We start from the raw sequence: 24,535 nt of genomic DNA, 5'->3' as shown, positions 1-24,535 counted from the left end.
GACCTGGTTCAGGGATCTGTGAATATACACTCCAAATTCCCTCTGTTCCTCTACGCCTCTCATTATCCTCCCATTTATTATCTCGTCTTTTGCCTTGTTTGTCCTCCCCGAATGCATCATCTCACCCTTCTCCACATTGAATTCCATTGGCCATTTTTCTGCCACCTCATCGATACCTTCCTGCAGTTTACAGCTTTCTTCCTCACTATCGACCACAATACCAACATGCTTTTATCATCTTCAAACTTCCTCATCATGGCCTCTACATTTAAATCTAAATCATTGATATATACCATGAACAGCAAGGGACCCAGTACTGAGCCCTGTGGAAACCCATTGAAATTGTGTTCCAGTACAGCTACAACACTGGCATCTACCCGGCTATGTGGGAAATTGCCCAGCTATGTCCTGTACACAAAAAGCAGCACAAATCCAACCCGGCCAATTACCGCCCCATCAGTCTACTCTCCATCATCAGTAAAGTGATGGTAGACATCATCAACAGTGCTATCAAGCGGCACTTGCTTAGCAATAACCTGCTCACTGATGCCCAGTTTGGGTTCTGCCAGGGCCACTCAGCTCCTGACCTTATTACAGCCTTGGCTCAAACATGGACAAAAGAGCTGAACTCCTGAGGTGAGGTGAGAGTGACTGCCCTTGACATCGAGGCAGCATTTGATCGAGTGTCCCAGTCACAAATAACACCTGTCGACTATTAACTCTTTGTTTCCTGCCACTGAGCCAATTTTGGATCCAACTTGCCACTTTCCCTTGGATGCCATGAGTTTTTACTTTCCTGTCCAGTCTGCCATTTGGGACATTGTCAAAAGCTTTGCCAAAATCCATGTAGGTGCTATCTTGAGGGGTCAAAGATAGAATGTATTTGGTTGGAATTAAGAAACAATAGAGGAACAATGAATTTATAAAATAATATGGCATATTACCTAATATTCATAACATGGTATATTATATAATATTTATAATGTGGTGTATTTTATAAACCACCAAATAGTGAACAGGGGATAGAGGAGCAGATTTGTAGGGGAATTTCTGAGAGGTGTGGGATTATAGAATAACAATGATGAGAGATTTTAACAACCCCAATGTTGAATGGGGGCAATGATTGTGTTAAGAGCAGAGAGGGAGAGGAATTTCTGAACTGTGTTCAGGAGAACGTTGTTATCAGTCTGTTTCTTGTCTAGTGGGGAAGGAGACATTGCTGGATCTCATCCTGGGAATTAAGTGGGTCAAATGGAGAATGGCACCTAGAGGAGAGTGCGAGAGGAGGGCCCTGGGACAGGCAGTCAGCAGTACCTAGAGGAGAGAGAGAGAGAGGAGGACCCTGGGACAGGCAGTCAGCAGCACCTAGAGGAGAGTGCGAGAGGAGGACCCTGGGACAGGCAGTCAGCAGCACCTAGAGGAGAGTGTGAGAGGAGGACCCTGGGACAGGCAGTCAGCAGCACCTAGAGGAGAGTGTGAGAGGAGGACCCTGGGACAGGCAGTCAGCAGCATCTAGAGGAGAGAGCAAGAGGAGGACCCTGGGACATGCAGTCAGCAGCACCTAGAGGAGAGAGCGAGAGGAGGACCCTGGAACCTAGAGGCCTAGAGTCTATCTAGAGGATCTAGCACCTAGTCTGTACTCAAGTTGGAGTGCGGGTAAAATAAAAGCAAGGGTCCACAAGCTACTTAGTTAAGATATGTCTGGGGAGTTCAGTCCCCTGATTTACACATCCTGCACTAAGTGGGAAATCCTAGAGACTCCTGGTGGTCTGGATGACCATGGCCAGAATTTCCCGGTCATCGGGCAGGCTTGGCAGGGGCAAGTGGGAGCGGCCGTGAAATGGACTGTTGCCTGCTCCGAATGCAATTTCACGCTGGCCGGCCAATTAACGGCTGCAGCGCTCAGGGCTGCCGGGGTGATGGCGGGAGGAGCGTGAGCGTGGGAGTTCACGCATGTGTGTGGGTGTGCACAATAATAGCTCCCTGAGGCACAGAGCTGCCTGAGGGAGCTGAAGATTTTTAAAACAAAAAATAAAAAGATTAGAAATGTTAAGAACATGTCCCCTCATGTGACCCTCTTGCATGACTGGGAGGCCCATAGAACCATAGAAAAGTTACAGCACAGAAGGAGTCCATTCGGCCCATCTTGTCCATGCCAGCCCGAGGTGCCCTTTCTAATCCCACCTTCCTGCACCTGGCCCATGTTAGAGATGAGTTTGAAAAGCTTTAAATGTTTTTAAAACACTGGTCGAAACCTCATCCCATTCGTGGAGACTTCGCCAAAAATGCAAAGGCCGCTTGGCCTTTTCGCCTGCCCGCTGACCGAATGGTTGGATGGACAGTGAAAAATTTCAATCAGTTAGTTCATTAAGGGATTTAATAGGCTGCTTAGTTACCAGCAGGCGCACTGCCAACTCCCAAAATATCACGCCAGTGTGCGATGATGTCGGGACGCTCGCCCGACCTCAGCATGAGTCATTTTACACTCGTTCGGGTCTGGCACACACCCACCCAACAAACGCAACGTTCTGCCCCGTGTGTTGAGGACTGGAGTAACTCGAGCTCCGGGTTTTGGAGCTTGAGCGGCAGTTGGGGGCACTATGGTGCATTCACAAGGCTGAGAGGGTCGTGGATAGCACGTTTCAGGACATGGTTACCCCGCAGCTTAAGGAATTGCAACCAGAGAGGGAATGGGTGACCGCCAGACAGGAGAAGGGGACCAGGCAGGTAGTGAGGGAATCCCCCCCGAGTGCATCTCACTCACAAACCGCCTTTCGGCCTTGGAAAACAGCGAGTGTGACGGTTCCTCCTTGGAGGCCAATCAGAACCAAGGCCATGGCTCTGTGGGTGGTCCAGCTGCTCAGGGCAGGAGGAAGTGTGGAACAGTAACAGTGGTAGGGGATTGGTTAGTGAGGGGAGTAGACAGGCGCTCCTGCAGCCACAGACGTGACTCCAGGGTGGTATGTTGGCTTCCGAGCGCCAGGGTCAAGGATGTCACGGGATGGCTACAGGGTGTTCTGAAGGGGGAGGGGGAACAGCCAGAGGTCGTGGTCCATGATGGGGCCAATGACACAGGAAGATAGAGAAATGAGGTCCTGCAAACAGACTTTAGGGAGTTAGGTAGGAAATTGAAAAGCAGGACTTCATAGGTAGTAATCTCCGGATTACACCCAGTGCTACACAGTAGTGAGGATAGGAACAGAAGGATAGAGCAGATGAATGTGTGGCTGGGGAGATGGTGCTGGAGGGAGGGCTTTAGATTCCTGGGGAGGTGGGACCTGTGCAAGTTGGACAGGTTACATCTGAACAGGAACAGGACCAACATCCTCGCGGGGAGGTTTGCTAATGCTGTTGGGGTGAATTTAAACTAAACTGGCAGGGGGATGGGATCCTGAAAAGTAGTTCGGGGGGGAGAGAAGCTGAGATGGGATCAGAAGTTAAAAAGCTAGTGAGTGAGTTTGGAAGGCAGGGGAAACATAGGCTAAATAAAAAAGAAGCGAGTTTAACAAGGCTAAATGGAATATATTTTAATGTAAGGAGCCTGAGGAATAAGACAGACGAGCTGGGGGCACAGGTAGGCACCTGGGAGTGTGAGATAAGAGCTATGACCGAGACTTGGCTAAAAGGGCAGGATTGGCAGCTCAACATTCCTGGTTATAGGGTATTCCGAGGAGATAGACAGGGGGATAGAAGAGGAGGGGGGGTTGCAATATTGATCAAGGAATCGATTATAGCAGTGAAGAGGGATGATATCCTGGAAGGATCATCAAATGAAGCCATATGGGTAGAAGTAAAGAACACAAAAGGGGCAAACACGCTGTTGGGTGTGTACTATAGGCCCCCAAACAGTCAGGGAGAGATAGAGGATCAAATATGTAATCAAATTTCAGAGAAGTGTAAGAATAATAAGGCAGTAATAGTCGGAGATTTTACCTACCCAAATATTAACAGGGATGGTTTTAATGTGCAAGGTTACATCCAGGAGAATGTTTTTAGCCAGTACGTAGAAAGCCCAACAAGGGAGGGGCAGTTCTGGACCTAATATTTGGAAACTTTGAGCCCAGGCAGGTGGAAGGTGTATCAATAGGGGAGCATTTTGGAGATAGTGACCATAACTCAGTTAGATTTAGGCTAGTTATGGAAAAGGATAAGGTTGGGCCGGGAATAAAAGTTCTAAACTGGGGAAAGGCTAATTTTACTGAGATGAGATACGATTTGGCCCAAGTGGAGTGGGAGCAGCTACTTGCAGATAAAACTGTGTCAGAGCAGCGGGAGGCATTCAAGGGGGAAATAGCGAGAGTACAGGGCAAATATGTTCCCGTGAAGACAAAGAGGGGACCAAGTCTGGAGAACCCTGGATGTCAAGGGACATAAAGGTTAGTATTAAGATAAAAAGAGAAGCTTATGGCAGATACTGAGGGCTCAATACAGCAGAGTCCCTAAAGGAGTATAAAAAGTGCAGAGGGGAACTTAAAAAGGAAATTAGGAAAACTAAGAGAGTGCACGAGAAAGCATTGGTGGGTAGAATAAAGGAAAACTCAAAGGGGTTTTTTAAATATATAAAGAGCAAGAGAATAACTAGGGAAAGAGTCGGGCCAATTATGGACCATAGAGGTAATCTGTGTGTGGACCCGGAAGACGTGGGTACAGTCCTCAATGAATACTTTGTGTCAATCTTCACAATGGGAAAGAACGACGCAGGTATAGACATCAGGGTGGAGGGCTGTGAAATATTCAAGGAAATTAACAGAGAGAGAGAGGAGGTACTAACGGGTTTAGTGACCTTAAAAGTGGATAAATCCACAGGCCCAGATGAGATGTATCCCAGGCTGTTGAGGGAGGCAAGGGAAGAGATATCATGGGCCCTGGCAGTAATTTTCAAATCCTCTCTGGCTACAGGTGAGGTGCCAGAGGACTGGGGGACTGCTAACATTGTCCCATTATTAAAAAAGGAAGGGATAGACCAGGAAATTTCAGGCCAGTCAGTCTAACCTCAGTGGTGGGGAAGTTACTGGAAAGGATTCTGATGGACAGAATATATCTGCACTTGGAGAGACACAGGTTGATCAGGGATAGTCAGCATGAGTTTGTTAAGGGAAGGTCGTGTTTGACAAATTTGATCGAATTTTTTGAGGAGGTAACCAGGAGTGTTGATGAAGGTAATGCTTTGATATGGTCTACATGGACTTTAGCAAGGCTTTTGATAAGGTCCCTCATGGCCGATTGGTCAAGAAAGTAAGAGCCCATGGGATCCAAGGCAAAGTGACACATTGGATCCAAAATTGGCTGAGAGGCAGGAAGCAGAGGGTGATAGTAGAGGGATGTTTCTGTGACTGGAAGTCTGTTTCCAGTGGGGTTCCACAGGGCTCGGTGCTGGGGCCCTTGCTGTTTGTGGTGTACATAAATGACTTGGACTTAAATATAGGGGGTATGATCAAGAAATTCACAGATGACACTAAAATTGGTAGGGTGGTAAATAGTGAGGAGGATAGCCGTAAACTGCAGGAGGATATCAATGGACTGGTCAGGTCGGTAGAGCAGTGGCAAATGGAATTCAACCTGGAAAAGTGTGAAGTAATGCACTTGGGGAGGGCTAACAAGGCAAGGAATTACACTATGAATGGTAGGAGCCTGGAAAGTACTAAAGGGCAGAGGGACCTCGGTGTGCGTATTCACAGATCCCTGAAGGTAGCAGGGCAGGTAGATAAGGTGGTTAAGAAGGCATATGGGATACTTACCTTTATTAGCCAAGGCATAGAATACAAGAGCAGGGAGGTTATGCTGGAACTGTATAAAACGCTGGTTAGGCCACAACTGGAGTACTGTGTGCAGTTCTGGTTACCACATTATAGGAAGGATGTGATTGCACTGGAGAGGGTGCAGAGGGGATTTACCAGGATGCTGCCTGGGCTGGAGGGTCTGAGCTATGAGGAAAGATTGGATAGGCTGGGGTTGTTTTCCTTGGAGCAGCGAAGGTTGAGAGGGGACCTGATAGATGTGTATAAGATTATGAAGGGCATAGATAGGGTGGATAGGAAGGCACTTTTTCCATTAGTAGAGGGGTCAATAGATCTAGGGGGCATAAATTTAAGGTAAGAGGTAGAAGCCTAAGAGGGGAGTTGAGGAGAACGTTTCTCACCCAGAGAGTGGTGGGAGTCTGGAACTCACTGCCTGAAAGGGTGGTTGAGTCAGAAACTCTCGTAACATTTAAGAAGCATTTAGATATTCACTTGTGTTGCCATAGCCTCCAGGACTATGGGCCAAGCGCTGGAAAATGGGATTAGTGTAGTCAGATCTTTGTTGAGCGGTGCAGGCACGATGGGCCGAATGGCCTCCTTCTGTGCTGTAAATGTTTATGAGTCATAGTTGGGGTACATCTCAGGAATAGTGATCATAGAATTGTAAGGTTTAGGTTAGTTAAGGAGAAGGAGAAGAAGTAATTTAGAATGAAAATACATTTCCACAAGAGGGAAAGGGAGGGTAAACAAAGCCAGAGCTCCCTGGATGAAGGAATTGGAGAGTGGAATGAAACTGAAAAAGAGGATGTAAGGCAGATGTCAGCCTGATAATACAAGGGAAAATGAGGTTCAATGTAGAAAATAGAGGAGAAATGTAAAAGAAAATAAGAGGAGCAAAGAGAGAGCATGAGAAGAGATTGAGAGCTAACGTAAAAGGGAATCCAAAGATCTTTCCTTGGCGGAATAACAGTTGGAATGGTGGGGCTGATTAGGAATCTACATAGAGATTTATAGGATTGGAGGTGGAAGATGTAGCTGAGGTACTAAATGAGTACTTTGCATCAATGTTTACCGATATATTGTGTTGGAAACACTCTCTGTAATGCTTTGATATACTCTCTGTAATTGTTAGAAATCCTGTCTAACATGGGAAAATTCTCCATGATGTTGGATGCAGAGAAGGCAAAACTTGGGCAAATGTGAATTAAATAAGGAGAGCCAGCATGGATTTGGTAAAGGGTTATTTTGGAGAGCTAACAAAGGTAACAGATGTGGTGTACATGGACTTCCAAAGGGCATTTGATTTGGTGCCGCACACCAGATGTGTGAGGAAAGTTACAGCTGATGGAATATAAAGGACAGGAACAACATGGATACGAAATTGGCTGAGTGACAGGAAGCAGTGAGCAGTGGTTATTGGATGTTTTTCAGACTGGAAAAAGGCTTTAGTGAGGTTCCCCAGGGATTATGTTAGGACCCCTACCTTTCCAGATAATATATTAATAGCCTAGAGTTGGGTGTGCAGGGCACAATTTCAATATTTGTGGATGTCACAGAACTTGAAAGTAACTATGAGAAGGATAGTGATAAACTTCAGAAGGACATTGACAGGCTGGTGGAGTGGGCAGACACAGGGTAGATGAAATTTAATGCAGAGAAGTGTGAAATAGAGTCATAGAGGTCTACAGAATAAGGCCCTTTGGCCCATCGACACTGTGTCGGTCAAACAAGTACCTAACTATTCTAATCCCATTTTCCAGCACTAGGCCCATAGCCTTGTATGCCAAGGCATCACAAGTGCACATCCAAGTACTTCTTAAATGTTATGAGGGTTTATGCCTCTACCACCCTTTCAGGCAGAGAGTTCCAGATCCCCACCACCCTCTGGGTGAAACAATTCTTCCTCATATCCCCCTCTAAACCTCCTGCCCCTTACCTTAAATCTATGCCCCCTGGTTATTGATCCCTCCACCAAGGGGAAAAGTTCCTTCCTGTCTACCCTATCTATGCCCCTCATAATTTTATACACTTCAATCATGTCCCCCCCTCAATCTCCTCTGCTCCAGGGAAAGTAACCCCAGTCGATCCAATCTCTCCTCATAACTAAAACTCTCCAGCCCAGGCAACATCCTGGTAAATCTCCTCTGCACTCTCTCTAGTGCAATCACATCCTTCCTATATTGCGGATTCCAGAACTGCACGTAATACTCTAGTTGTGGCCTAACCAGCGTTTTATACAGTTCCAGCCTAACCTCCCTGCTCTTGTATTCTATGCCTCAGCTAATAAAGGCAAGTATCCCATATGCCTTCTTAACCACCTTATCTAACTGTCCCACTACCTTAAGGGACCGGTGGACATGTACACCAAGGTCCCTCTGATCCTCGGTACTTCCCAGGGTCCTACCATTCATCGTGTATTCCTGTATCTTGTTTGTCCTGCCCAAGTGCATCACCTCACGATTATCCAGATTAAATTCCATTTGCCACTGATCAGCCCATCTGACCAGCCCGTCTATATCCTCCTGTAATCTAAGGCTATCCTCCTCACTATTTACCACCCCACCAATTTTCGTGTCATCCACGAACTTACTGATCAACCCTCCTACATTCAAGTCTAAATCGTTTATATATACCACAAACGACAAGGGATTCAATACCAGTCCCTGTGGAACCCCACTGAACACAGGTATCCAGTCACAAAAACACTCCTCAACCATCACCCTCTGCTTCCTACCACTTAGCTAATTCTGGATCCAATTTGCCAAATTGCCTTGGATCCCATGGGCTCTTACCTTCGTTATCAGTCTCCCATGTGGGACCTTATCAAAAGCCTTGCTGAAGTCCAAGTAAACTACGTCAAATGCATTGCCCTCATCCACACACCTGGTCACCACATCAAAAAAATTCAATCAAATTGGTCAGACATGACCTCCCCTTAACAAAACCACGCTGACTGTCCTTGATTAATCCCTGCCTCTCCAAGTGTAGATTAATTCTGCCTCTCAGAATTGCTTCCAATAGTTTCCCCACCACTGAGGTTAGACTGACTGGTCTGTAGTTTCCTGGTTTATCCCTTCCTCCCTTCTTGAATAACGGTACCACATTGGCTGTCCTCCAGTCCTCTGGCACCTCTCCTGTGGCCAGGGAGGTATTGAAAATTATTGCCAGCACTCCTGCTATCTCCTCCCTTGCCTCACTCAACAGCCTGAGATACATTTCATCCGGGCCTGGAGATTTATCTACTTTTAAGCCTGCCAGGCCACTTAGAACCTCCTCCCTTTCTATGCTAATTTATTTAATTATATCACAGTCCTTCTGCCTGATTTCCAAACCCACATCGTCCCTCTCACTTGTGAACACCGATACAAAGTATTCATTAAGAACCCTACCTATGTCTTCCGGCTCCACACATAAATTACCACTATGGTCCTTAATGAACCCTACTCTTTCCCTAGTTGTCCTCTTACTCTTAACGTACTTGTAAAATAACTTTGGATTTTCCTTTATTTTACCTGCCAATGTTTTTTCATGCCCCTTTTTGCTCTCCTAATTTCCTTTTTAAGTTCCCCCCTACACATTCTATTCTCCTCCAGGGCTTCCGCTGTTTTGAGCCCTCGGTATCTGCCATAAGCCTCCCTTTTCCTCTGTATCCAATCCTGTATATCCCTCGACATCCAGGGTTCCCAGGATTTGTTGGTCCCACCCTTTATCTTTACTGGAATATGTTGGCCCTGTACTCTCCCTATTTCCTTCTTGAATGAGTCCCACTGCTCTGACGCAGATTTACCTAAAAGTAGCTGCTCCCAGTCCACTCTGGCCAAGCCATATTTGATGTTATTAAAATCGGCCTTCCCCCAATTTAGAATTTCTGGCCCATCCTTGTCCTCATGATCACTATCTGCAAAATGCTCCCCCACTGATACCTCTGGTTGGGAGGAAGAATGCAGAGAGACAATATAAAATAAAGGGTACAATTCTAAAAGGGGTTCAGGAGCAGAGAGATTGGGGTTGTATGTGCATAAATCATTGAAGGTGGCAGGCAGTTTGAGAAAGTGGTTAATAAAACACATAAGATTCTGGGCTTTATCAATGGGAAATGAGTGAGGGTGAGGGCTAGAGTCCCTAACCCTCACCCTCACCCTCACCCTCACCCTCACCTTCACCCTCACCCTAACCTAACCTAACCGTCACCCTAACCGTCACCCTAACCGTCACCCTAACCCTAACCCTAACCCTAACCCTAACCTAACCCTCACCCTAACCTAACCCTCACCCTAACCTAACCCTCACCCTAACCTAACCCTCACCCTAACCTAACCCTCACCCTAACCTAACCCTCACCCTAACCTAACCCTCACCCTAACCTAACCCTCACCCCAACCTAACCCTCACCCTAACCCTCACCCTAACCCTCACCCTCACCCTAACCCTAACCCTAACCCTAACCCTAACCCTAACCCTAACCCTAACCCTAACCCTAACCTAACCCACACCCTAACCTAACCCTAACCCTAACCCTCACCCCAACCTAACCCTCACCCCAACCTAACCCTCACCCCAACCTAACCCTCACCCCAACCTAACCCTCACCCTAACCTAACCCTCACCCTAACCTAACCCTCACCCTAACCTAACCCTCACCCTAACCTAACCCTCACCCTAACCTAACCCTAACCCTAACCCTAACCCTAACCCTAACCGTCACCCTAACCTAACCCTCACCCTAACCCTCACCCTAACCCTCACCCTAACCTAACCCTAACCCTAACCCTAACCCTCACCCTAACCTAACCCTCACCCCAACTTAACCCTCACCCCAACTTAACCCTCACCCCAACCTAACCCTCACCCCAACCTAACCCTCACCCCAACCTAACCCTCACCCTAACCTAACCCTCACCCTAACCTAACCCTCACCCTAACCTAACCCTCACCCTAACCTAACCCTCACCCTAACCTAACCCTCACCCTAACCTAACCCTCACCCTAACCTAACCCTCACCCTAACCTAACCCTCACCCTAACCTAACCCTCACCCTAACCTAACCCTCACCCTAACCTAACCCTCACCCTAACCTAACCCTCACCCTAACCTAACCCTCACCCTAACCTAACCCTAACCCTAACCCTAACCGTCACCCTAACCTAACCCTAACCCTAACCCCAACCCTAACCCTAACCCTAACCCTAACCCTAACCCTAACCCTAACCCTAACCCTAACCCTAACCCTAACCCTAACCCTAACCCTAACCCTAACCCTAACCCTAACCTAACCCTCACCCTAACCTAACCCTCACCCTAACCTAACCCTCACCCTAACCTAACCCTCACCCTAACCTAACCCTCACCCTAACCTAACCCTCACCCTAACCTAACCCTCACCCTAACCTAACCCTCACCCCAACCTAACCCTCACCCTAACCCTCACCCTAACCCTCACCCTAACCCTAACCCTAACCCTAACCCTAACCCTAACCCTAACCCTAACCCTAACCTAACCCTAACCCTAACCCTCACCCCAACCTAACCCTCACCCCAACCTAACCCTCACCCCAACCTAACCCTCACCCCAACCTAACCCTCACCCCAACCTAACCCTCACCCCAACCTAACCCTCACCCTAACCTAACCCTCACCCTAACCTAACCCTCACCCTAACCTAACCCTAACCCTAACCCTAACCCTAACCCTAACCGTCACCCTAACCTAACCCTCACCCTAACCCTCACCCTCACCCTCACCCTAACCTAACCCTAACCCTAACCCTAACCCTCACCCTAACCTAACCCTCACCCCAACCTAACCCTCACCCTAACCTAACCCTCACCCTAACCTAACCCTCACCCCAACTTAACCCTCACCCCAACTTAACCCTCACCCCAACCTAACCCTCACCCCAACCTAACCCTCACCCCAACCTAACCCTCACCCTAACCTAACCCTCACCCTAACCTAACCCTCACCCTAACCTAACCCTCACCCTAACCTAACCCTCACCCTAACCTAACCCTCACCCTAACCTAACCCTCACCCTAACCTAACCCTCACCCTAACCTAACCCTCACCCTAACCCTAACCGTCACCCTAACCTAACCCTAACCCTAACCCCAACCCTAACCCTAACCCTAACCCTCACCCTAACCCTAACCCTCACCCTAACCCTAACCCTCACCCCAACCTAACCTCACCCTAACCTAACCCTCACCCTAACCTAACCCTCACCCTAACCTAACCCTCACCCCAACCTAACCCTCACCCTAACCTAACCCTAACCCTAACCTAACCGTCACCCTAACCTAACCTCACCCTAACCTAACCCTCACCCTAACCTAACCCTCACCCTAACCTAACCCTCACCCTAACCTAACCCTCACCCTAACCTAACCCTCACCCTAACCTAACCCTCACCCTAACCTAACCCTCACCCTAACCCTAACCCTCACCCCAACCTAACCCTCACCCCAACCTAACCCTCACCCTAACCTAACCCTCACCCTAACCTAACCCTCACCCTAACCTAACCCTCACCCTAACCTAACCCTCACCCCAACCTAACCCTCACCCTAACCTAACCCTCACCCTAACCTGACCCTCACCCCAACCTGACCCTCACCCTAACCTGACCCTCACCCCAACCTGACCCTCACCCCAACCTGACCCTCACCCCAACCTGACCCTCACCCCAACCTGACCCTCACCCCAACCTGACCCTCACCCCAACCTGACCCTCACCCCAACCTGACCCTCACCCCAACCTGACCCTCACCCCAACCTGACCCTCACCCCAACCTGACCCTCACCCCAACCTGACCCTCACCCCAACCTGACCCTCACCCCAACCTGACCCTCACCCCAACCTGACCCTCACCCCAACCTGACCCTCACCCCAACCTGACCCTCACCCCAACCTGACCCTCACCCCAACCTGACCCTCACCCTAACCTGACCCTCACCCTAACCTGACCCTCACCCTAACCTGACCCTCACCCTAACCTGACCCTCACCCTAACCTGACCCTCACCCCAACCTGACCCTCACCCTAACCTGACCCTCACCCTAACCTGACCCTCACCCTAGCTCCTTATTTAGGAAGGATGTAAACATGTTGGAAGCAGTTCAGAGAAGGTTCACTAGGCTAATACCAGGAATGGGAGGATTGTCTTATGAGGAAAGGTTGGACAGGTTAGGCTTGTATCCACTGGAGTTTAGAAGAGTAAGAGGTGACATGCATGAAACATATAAGATCCTGAGGGGTCTTGACAGGGTGGATGTGGAGAGGATGTTTCCCCTGGTGGGAGAATCTAGAACTAGAGGTCATTGTTTAAAAATAAGGGGTCGCTCATTTAAAACAGAGATGTGGAGAATTTTTTCTCTCTGAGGGTTGTGAGTCTTTGGAACTCTCTTCCTCAAAAGGTGGTGGAAGCAGAGTCTTTGAATATTTTTAAGACAGAGCGAGATAGATTCTGGATTAACAAGAGGGTGAAAGGTTATCAGGGGTAGGCAGGAATGTGGGGTTGAGGTTACAATCAGATCAGCCAGAATCTTATTGAATGGTGGAGCAGGCTCGAGGGGCTGAGTGGCCTCATCCTGCTCCTAATTCGTATGTTCGTATATTTGTACGCAAAGTTAAGTTATGGTGAACATTTATTAAACGCTGGTCTGGCCACAACTGGAGTATTCTGTCCAGTTCTGGGCTTCGCATTTTACGAAGGACATGAAGACATTAGAGAGAGGGCAGAAAAGATTCACAAGAGTGGTTCCAGGGATGAAGAGCTTCAGTTATGAAGACAGATTGGAGAAGTTGGGAATGTTTTCCTGGGAGAAGAGAAGGGTGAGAGGAGATTTGATAGAGGTGTTCAAAATCATGAGGGCTCTAGACAGAGTAGCTAAGGAGAAACTGTTCCCATTGGTGGAAGGATCAAGGGCACAGACTTAAGATGATTGGCAAAAGAAGCAATGGCGACATGAGGAAAAACTTTTTCACGCAGCGAGTGGTTAGGATCTGGAATGTGCTGCCTAAGAGTGTGCTGGAGGCAGGGTCAATCGCGGCTTTTGAAAGGGAGTTGGATTATTATCTGGAGAAAATAAATATAGAGAGCTATGGGGAAAAGACAGGGGAATGGGACTGCTCTGCAGTGGGCCAGCACAGACACGATAGCTCAAATGACCTCCTCTTGTGCTGTAACCAATGTATGATTTTATGATAATGTGTTAGAAATACTCTCTTTAATATGTTGGAATTATCTGATGTAATGAATAAGAATCACTCTCTATAATCTTCTCAAAACACTATATTGCAAAGGAAATTCTCTCTATAATGTGGTATCAACAATCTCTATATTGTGTTGGTAACACTCCTCACAATATTTGGAAGTATTCTCGACAACACTCTTGAAACACTCTTCATAATGTGTTGGAAAAAGCTGATATATGATCAAATATTTTGCTACCGTTCTCTAAACACTATAACATGCTGGGAACACTCTATAAAGGGAAGGAAACGCTCACAAGCTTCTTCATAATGAGTTGAAAACTCCCTCTATGACGTGTCAGAAAGAATCTGTGTAATGTGTTAGAAAAACTCTATAATATGTCGGAACCATTCACTAGACTGTGTTAGAAACATTCGTTATAATGCTTCAATAATTCTCTCTTTTGTGAGTTGGAGAATTTGTGATAATGTGCTGGAAATATTTTCTCTTTAATGCATTGGAAACAATCTGTATAACATTCTGCAAGCACTCTATAATATATTACAAATGCTTTATAATGTGATGAAAGCCCTCTCTATAGCGTGTTGGAAACACATTCTATAATTTGTTGTTTGCATGGTATATAATGGTATATAATGTGCAAGAGCCACTCAACATAATAATGTCAAAACACACTATACAATGTACAGGGAACATCTTGACTAATGTGTTAGAAACTCTCTCCATTATGCATTGGAAACACTATAATATGTAGAGCAAACTGTTGGAAACTCTCTCTAGAATTTGTAGGAACTACTTTCTATCATGTGATGGAAAAATCTTTATATAACGTGTTGGGAATACTCTCTATAATGTGTTGGAAGCACTGTCTATAATGTGTTGGGAACACTCTCTATAAGGTGTTGGGAGCACTGTCTATAATGTGTTGGGAACACTCTCTATAATGTGTTGGGAACACTCTCTATAATGTGTTGGGAACACTCTCTATAATGTGTTGGGAACACTCTCTATAATGTGTTGGGAACACTCTCTATAATGTGTTGGGAACACTCTCTATAATGTGTTGGGAACACTCTCTATAATGTGTTGGGAACACTCTCTATAATGTGTTGGGAGCACTCTCTATAATGTGTTGGGAACACTCTCTATAATGTGTTGGGAACACTCTCTATAATGTGTTGGGAACACTCTATAATGTGTTGGGAACACTCTATAATGTGTTGGGAACACTGTCTATAATGTGTTGGGAACACTGTCTATAATGTGTTGGGAACACTCTATAATGTGTTGGGAACACTCTCTATAATGTGTTGGGAACACTCTCTATAATGTGTTGGGAACACTCTCTATAAGGTGTTGGGAACACTCTCTATAAGGTGTTGGGAACACTCTCTATAAGGTGTTGGGAACACTCTCTATAAGGTGTTGGGAACACTCTCTATAAGGTGTTGGGAACACTCTCTATAAGGTGTTGGGAACACTCTCTATAAGGTGTTGGGAACACTCTCTATAAGGTGTTGGGAACACTCTCTATAACGTGTTGGGAGCACTGTCTATAATGTGTTGGGAGCACTGTCTATAATGTGTTGGGAACACTCTCTATAATGTGTTGGGAGCACTCTCTATAATGTGTTGGGAACACTCTCTATAATGTGTTGTGAACACTCTCTATAATGTGTTGGGAACACTGTCTATAATGTGTTGGGAACACTATAATGTGTTGGGAACACTCTCTATAATGTGTTGGGAACACTCTCTATAATGTGTTGGGAACACTCTATAATGTGTTGGGAACACTCTCTATAATGTGTTGGGAACACTCTCTATAACGTGTTGGGAACACTCTCTATAATGTGTTGGGAACACTGTCTATAATGTGTTGGGAGCACTCTCTATAATGTGTTGGGAACACTCTCTATAATGTGTTGGGAACACTCTCTATAATGTGATGGGAACACTCTCTATAACGTGTTGGGAACACTCTCTATAATGTGTTGGGAACACTCTCTATAATGTGATGGGAACACTCTCTATAACGTGTTGGGAACACTCTCTATAATGTGTTGGGAACACTCTCTATAACGTGTTGGGAGCACTGTCTATAACGTGTTGGGAACACTCTCTATAGCGTGTTGGGAACACTGTCTATAATGTGTTGGGAACACTCTCTATAATGTGTTGGGAGCACTCTCTATAGTGTGTTGGGAACATGCTCTATAATGTGTTGGGAACATGCTCTATAATGTGTTGGGAACATGCTCTATAATGTGTTGGGAACACTGTCTATAATGTGTTGGGAACACTCTCTATAATGTGATGGGAGCACTGTCTATAATGTGTTGGGAACACTCTCTATAATGTGTTGGGAACACTCTCTATAATGTGTTGGAAACACTGTCTATAATGTGTTAGGAACACTCTCTGTAATGTGTTGGGAACACTCTCTATAATGTGTTGGGAGCACTCTCTATAATGTGTTGGGAACACTCTCTATAATGTGTTGGGAACACTATAATGTGTTGGGAAAACTCTCTATAGTGTGTTGGGAGCACTCTCTATAATGTGTTGAAAATATTCCATATAATGTGTGAGAACCATGTTCTATAATATTCCTGAAACATTTGCTGTCAACATTCTCTAGAATATGTTGGAAACACTCTTTGTAATAATTGGAAATACTCACTAAAATGTCCTTGAAACACTCTGCATAGTGCTTTGGAAATGGCCTATCTAATGTGATGGAATCTTTCCCTATCATGGTCTCCAAACAATATAATGTGGTGGAAATACTCTCAAAAATGTGTTTGTAAAACTCTATAATGTGTTTGAAACACTTTCTATAATGTGTTGGAAGTTCTCTCTAAAATGTTCTCAAACACTCTGTCATCTGTTTGAAACATTCGTTATAATATATTGAAACATCTCGATAATGTTTGAAGCACTCTTTATAATATGTTTGAACTCCTCAAAAATGTGCTGGAAACATGCTGCATAATCTGTTGGAAATCAAAGGGCAGTTAAGAGTCAACCACGTTGCTGTGGGTCTGGAGTCACATGTAGGCCAGACCAGGTGACGACAGCAGATTTCCTTCCCTAAAGGACATTAGTGAAGCAGATGGGTCTTAGCAACAATCCAGTAGCTACTTGCTGACCATTAATTAGATCAGTTTTTGATCCAAATTCATTTAATTAACTGAATTTATATACACTGTCTACCAAGGTGGGATTTGAACTCATGACCCAAGCTCATTAGTCCAGGCTACTGGTTGCTAGCCCTGTGATCACTATGCTACAATTCCCAACACCCACTCTCTATAATGTGTTGGAAACATTCTATATAATGTGTAAGAACGATTCTCTGTAACGTTCTTGAAACATTTTCCATAATGTGTAGGAAATGCTATCTGTAATGAGTTGAGAACAATTTTAATAAACTGTTGGAAACACTATACATAAATTGTTGGATACATGGATAATGTCTTGTAACGTACTCTTTAAATATTAGGAAACTGTCTGATAACGCTGGGAATAGTCTCCAAAGTGTTGTAGAAACACTCACTGTAAAGTGTTAAAAAAAACTCTGTAACGTGTAGAAATATCGATTTCTAATGTGTTGGGGAAAGGCTGCATACTGTGTAAGAACCACTCTCTAGAATGCTCTCAATATACTCCTTATAATGAATTGGAATCACTCTGCATTAGGTTTTGGAAAGACTCACTATAATCTGTAGGAAGCTCTATTTATAATATGTTTGAAGGCTTATCTACAATGTGTTGGAAACACTCTAATGTGTAGGAATGCTATACTGTGGTTTAAATACTTTCTATATTGTGATGAAAGCAATTTCAATAAAGTGCCAGGAACAGTGCACTGAAAAATCCCTGAATGTTGTGTTGAAGCAATGGCAATAACATTCTCAAAGTATTCTCTATAATGTGATGCAAAAAGTCTGTATGATGTTTCAGAAACACAATCTGCAACATGTAGGAAACACTATCTATAATGTGCAGGAAGCACTATCTATAATATGTGGGAAGCACAATCTATAATGTGTAAGAAACAGTATCTATAAGGTGTAGGAAACACTATCTATAATGTATAAGAAACATTATCTATAATGTGTAAGAAACTATCTATAATGTGTGGTAAGCACAATCTATAATGTGTTAGAAACATTATCTATAATGTGTAGGAAACGCTATCTAGAATGTGTATGAAACACAATCTATAATGTATAGAAAACACTATCTACAATGTGTAAGAAATGCTATCCATAATGCGTAAGAAACACAATATTTAATGTGTAAGAAACACCACCTATAATGTGTACAAAACAGAATGTATAATGTGTAGGAAACACTAGATATAAAGTGTAAGAAATGCTATCGATAATGTGTAGGAAACACTATCTATAATGTGTAAGAAATGCTATCAATAATACATAAGAAACACTATCTATAATGTGTATGAAACACAATCTTTAATGTGTAGGAAACACTATCTATAATGTGTAAGAAATGCTATCAATAATACATAAGAAACACTATCTATAATGTGTAAGAAACACCACCTGTAATGTGTAAGAAACATTATCTATAATGTGTAGGAAACACTACCTATAATGTGTAGGAAACATCTATTATGTGTAAGAAACACTATATATAATGTATGGGAAACATTGTAACGTGTGAGAAACACTATCTATAATGTGCAGAAAACACCATCTATGATGTATAAGAAACACAATCTATAACGTTTAAGAAACATGATCTATAATGTGTAGAAAAAATGATATATGATGTGTATGAAACACAATCTATAATGCGTAAGAAACACTATCTATAATGTGTAAGAAACACTATCTATAATGTGTAAGAAACACCACCTACAATGTGTAAGAAACACTATCTATAATGTGTGGGAAACACTGTAATGTGTAAGAAACACTAGCTATAATGTGCAGAAAACACGATCTATAATGTGTAAGAAACACTATATATAGTGTGTACAAAACACTGCCTATAATGTGTAAGAAACACTCTACAATGTGTAGGAAACACTAACTATGATGTGTAAGAGACACAATCTATAATGTGCAGGAAACATGATCTATAATGTGTAGGAAACACTATATATAATATCTAGGAAACACTATAACGTTTAAGAAACACTATAATGTGTATGAAACACAATCTTTAATGCGTAAGAAACACTATCTATAATGTGTAAGAAACACTATCTATAATGTGTAAGAAACACCACCTATAATGTGTAAGAAACACTATCTATAATGTGTGGGAAACACTGTAATGTGTAAGAAACACTAGCTATAATGTGCAGAAAACACGATCTATAATGTGTAAGAAACACTATATATAGTGTGTACAAAACACTGCCTATAATGTGTAAGAAACACTAGATAGAATGTGTAGAAAACACGATCTATAATGTGTAAGAAACACTATATATAGTGTGTACAAAACACTGCCTATAATGTGTAAGAAACACTGTCTATAATGTGTAGGAAACACTAACTATGATGTGTAAGAAACACAATCTATAATGTGCAGGAAACATGATCTATAATGTGTAGGAAACACTATATATAATATCTAGGAAACACTATAACGTTTAAGAAACACTAATGTGTAGGAAACACTACCTATGATGTATAAGAAACACAACCTATAATGTTTAAGAAACACGATCTATAATCTGTAAGAAATACTATCTACAATGCGTAAGAAACACTATCTATCTATTATGTGTAAGAAACACTATATATAATGTGTAAGAAACACAATCTATACTGTATAAGAAACACTATAATGTGTAGAAAACACTATCTATAATGTGTAAGAAATGCTATCTGTAAGGTGTAAGAAACACTATCTATGATGTGTAAGAAACACTATCTATAATATGTAGGAAACACTACCTATAATGTGCATGAAAAATTCTCTATAATGTGTAAGAAACACTATATATAACATGTGGGAAACACTGTAATGTGTAAGAAACAATATCTACAATGTGCAGGAAACACTGTCTATGATGTATAAGAAACACAATCTATAATGTGTAAGAAACACAATCTATAATGTGTAAGAAACACTATATATAATGTGTACAAAACACTGCCTATAATGTGCAAGAAACACTATCTATAATATGTAGTAAACACTAACTACGATGTGTAAGAAACACAATCTATAATGTGCAAGAAAATGATCTATAATGTGTAGGAAACATTATATACAATATGTAGGAAACACTATAATGTGTAAGAAACACTATCTATAATGTGTAGGAAACATTATATATAATGTGTAGAAAACACTACAATGTGTAAAAAACACTATCTATAATGTGCAGGAAACACAATCTATGATGTATAAGAAACACAATCTATAATGTGTAAGAAGCATGATATATAATGTGTAAGAAATGCTATCCATAATGTGTAAGAAAAACAATCTATAATGTGTAAGAAACACTACCTATAATGTGTAAGAAACATTATCTATAACTTGTAGGAAACACTACCTATAATGTGTAGGAAAACAATCTATAATGTGTAGGAAACACTAACTACGATGTGTAAGAAACATGATCTATAATCTGTAAGAAACACTATCTATTTATAATGTGTAAGAAACACTATCCATAACGTGTAAGAAACACTATCTACAATGTGTAGGAAACATGATGTATAATGTGTAAGAAACATTATCTATAATGTGGAGGAAACACTATCTATAATGTATAAGAAACACTATCTTGAATGTGTAGGAAACACTATCTATAATGTGCAAGAAACACGATCCATGATGTGTATGAAACACTATATATAATGTGTATGAACCACTATAATGTGTAAGAAACACTATATAGAATGTGTAGGAAACAATCTATGATGTATAAGAAACACAATCTATAATGTTTAAGAAACGTGATCTATAGTGTGTAATAAACACTATATATAATGTGTAGGAACCACTATAACGTGTAAGAAACACTATCTATAATGTGTAGGAAATAATATCTATGATGTATAAGAAACACAATCTATAATGTTTAAGAAACATGATCTATAGTGTGTAATAAACACTATATATAATGTGTAGGAACCACTATAACGTGTAAGAAACACTATTTATAATGTGTAGGAAATAATATCTATGATGTATAAGAAACACAATCTATAATGTTTAAGAAACATGATCTATAGTGTGTAATAAACACTATATATAATGTGTAGGAACCACTATAACGTGTAAGAAACACTATCTATAATGTGTAGGAAATAATATCTATGATGTATAAGAAACACAATATATAATGTGTAGGAAACACAATCTATAATGTGAAGGAAACTATCTATAATGTTTCAGAAACACTATAATGTGTAGGAAACACAATCTATAATGTGAAGGAAACTCTATCTATAATGTTTAAGAAACACTCTCTATGATGTATCAGAAACACTATATATAATATGTAGGTAACACTATAGTGTGTAGAAAACACTAACTATGATGTATACAAAACATTATTTATAATGCGTAAGAAACACTACTATAATGTATAAGAAACATTATCCATAATGTGTAAGAAACACTATCTATTGTGTGTAGAAGCACTATCTACAATGTATACAAAACACTAGCTATAATGCGTAGGAAACACAACCTATAATGTGTAGGAAACACTATCTATAACATATAAGAAACTCTATCCATAATGTATAAGAAACACTATCTATAATGTATAAGAAACACTATGTATAATGTGTAAGAAACACTATCTATAATGTATAAGAAACACAATCTATAATGTGTAGGAAACACTATCCATAATGTGTAAGAAGCGCAATCTACAATGTGTGAGAAACACTATATATAATGTGTAAGAGACACTATATTGTATCAGAAACACTATCTATAATGTGTAAGAAGCGCTATATATAATAACGTAGGAAACACTATCTACAATGTGTAAGAAGCGCTATATATAATAACGTAGGAAACACTATCTACAATGTGTAAGAAACACAATCTATAATGTGTAGGACACATTATCTATAATGTGCAGGAAACATTATCTATCATGCATAAGAAACACAATGTATAGTTTGTGAGAAACATGATCTATAATGTGTAAGGAACACTACGTATGATGCGTATGAATCACTCTGCATTGCATAGGAAACACTATCCATAATGTGTAGGAAACACAATCTATAATGCGTAAGAAATGCTATCTATAATGTGTAAGAAACATTATCTATAATGTCCAGGAAATGCTATCTGTAATGTGTCAGAAACACTATAATGTGTAAGAAACACTATCTATAATGCATAGGAATCACTATCTATAATGTGTAGGAAACACAATCTATAATGTGTTGGAATATCTCCCTGTAATTTGATGGCAACACTCTCCACAATGTATTGAAGCCACTGCCTATGATGTGTTATAAAAACTCTCCATAATATTCTGGTAACATTTGATGGTGCGCTGAAATCACTAACTTCATGGTGCTCAAAAAGCTGTCTTGTTTGTGCTGCTACCACTTTCCACAATATGTGACGAATATTCTCTGTAATGAGGTGGAAAAATTTCCAGAAGTGTGTTTGAACATTCACATAGTGTGTTGGAAACACTTCATAAACAGCCTGAAGCATGGCAGGGAGTGAGGGCTGGACACTCCATATTGTAGAGGAAGCAGTCTCTACAATATACTCGAAACATTTGTTTAATGTATGTAAAATTTCTCCATAATATGTTGCCAAATTTATATGAGCAATGGTGGCGATCAGTTGTCCTGCAGGTTACAATTGATGGTATTGTGAAGATGGAGCTTTACTCTGTATCTAACGCCGTGCTGTACCTGTCCTGGGAGTGTTTGATGGGGACAGTGTAGAGGGAGCTTTATTCTGTATCTAACCCCGTGCTGTACCTGTCCTGGGAGTGTTTGATGGGGACAGTGTAGAGGGAGCTTTACTCTGTATCTAACCCCGTGCTGTACCTGTCCTGGGAGTGTTTGATGGGGACAGTGTAGAGGGAGCTTTACTCTGTATCTAACCCTGTGCTGTACCTGTCCTGGGAGTGTTTGATGGGGACAGTGTAGAGGGAGCTTTACTCTGTACCTAACCCCGTGCTGTACCTGTCCTGGGAGTGTTTGATGGGGACAGTGTAGAGGGAGCTTTACTCTGTATCTAACCCCGTGCTGTACCTGTCCTGGGAGTGTTTGATGGGAACAGTGTAGAGGGAGCTTTACTCTGTATCTAACCCCGTGCTGTACCTGTCCTGGGAGTGTTTGATGGGGATGGTGTAGAGGGAGCTTTACTCTGTATCTAACCCCGTGCTGTACCTGTCCTGGGAGTGTTTGATGGGGACAGTGTAGAGGGAGCTATACTCTGTATCTAACCCCGTGCTGTACCTGTCCTGGGAGTGTTTGATGGGTCAGTGTAGAGGGAGCTTTACTCTGTATCTAACCCCGTGCTGCACCTGCCCTGGGAGTGTTTGATGGGAACAGTGTAGAGGGAGCTTTACTCTGTATCTAACCCCATGCTGTACCTGCCCTGGGAGTGTTTGATGGGGACAGTGTAGAGGGAGCTTTACTCTGTATCTAACCCCATGCTGTACCTGCCCTAGGAGTGTTTGATGGGGACGGTGTAGAGGGAGCTTTACACTGTATCTAACCCCATGCTGTACCTGTCCTGGGAGTGTTTGATGGGGACAGTGTAGAAGGAGCTTTACTCTGTATCTAACCCCATGCTATACCTGTCCTGGGAGTGTTTGATGGGGACAATGTAGAGGGAGCTTTACTCTGTATCTATCCCCATACTGTACCTGTCCTGGGAGTGTTTGATGGGGACAGTGTAGAGGGAGCTTTACTCTGTATCTAACCCCGTGCTGTACCTGCCCTGAGAGTGTTTGATGGGGACAGTGTAGAGGGAGCTTTACTCTGTATCTAACCCTGTGCTGTACCTGTCCTGGGAGTGTTTGATGGGGATAGGGGCAGAGACTCTCAGTGGAGGAGGCTCAGTACATTGTGATTTTTGCCGGTGGGTAATGCTGTTCTCTGCTTTGGTCCAGGTAACATCGAGTATAGCTGTCCCGCGAGCAATGAATGTGAAATCACAAAACGCAGACGGAAATCCTGCCAGGCTTGTCGTTTTATGAAGTGCCTGAAAGTAGGAATGCTAAAAGAAGGTAAGAAAGGGAATGAAGTGGATGATGATAGTGGAGACGGAAGCAGAGAGACATACCATCAAACACTCCCTGAGCAGGGACAACATGCGGCTAGATACAGAGTAAATCTCCCTCTACACTGTCCCCATCATACACTCCCAGGACAGGTACAGCACGGGGCTAGATACAGAATAAAGCTCCCTCTACACTGTCCCCATCATACACTCCCAGGACAGGTACAGCACGGGGTTAGATACAGAGTAAAGCTCCCTCTACACTGTCCCCATCATACACTCCCAGGACAGGTACAGCACGGGGCTAGATACAGAATAAAGCTCCCTCTACACTGTCCCCATCATACACTCCCAGGACAGGTACAGCA

At 42.9% G+C, this 24,535-nt stretch overlaps 1 protein-coding gene across 1 annotated transcript in view; it reads left to right on the top strand.

Moving 5' to 3' along the window:
* The window catches only part of esrrb (estrogen-related receptor beta), a 30,286-nt gene extending 6,018 nt beyond the window's left edge, over positions 1–24,268 (top strand). Inside the window, exons 3-4 of the mRNA XM_078563305.1 lie at positions 24,058–24,204; positions 24,252–24,268. Coding sequence (XP_078419431.1) covers positions 24,058–24,204; positions 24,252–24,268 — 164 coding nt within the window. The remainder of the gene's footprint in view (positions 1–24,057; positions 24,205–24,251) is intronic.
* Positions 24,269–24,535: the final 267 nt, after the last annotated feature.

This window comes from Cetorhinus maximus, chromosome 18 (genome assembly GCF_964194155.1).
Source record: "Cetorhinus maximus chromosome 18, sCetMax3.hap1.1, whole genome shotgun sequence".
NCBI classification, from domain to species: Eukaryota; Metazoa; Chordata; class Chondrichthyes; order Lamniformes; family Cetorhinidae; genus Cetorhinus; species Cetorhinus maximus.
Note: the sequence above shows the minus strand (reverse complement) of the source record. Positions and strands in the feature narration are given on the sequence as shown.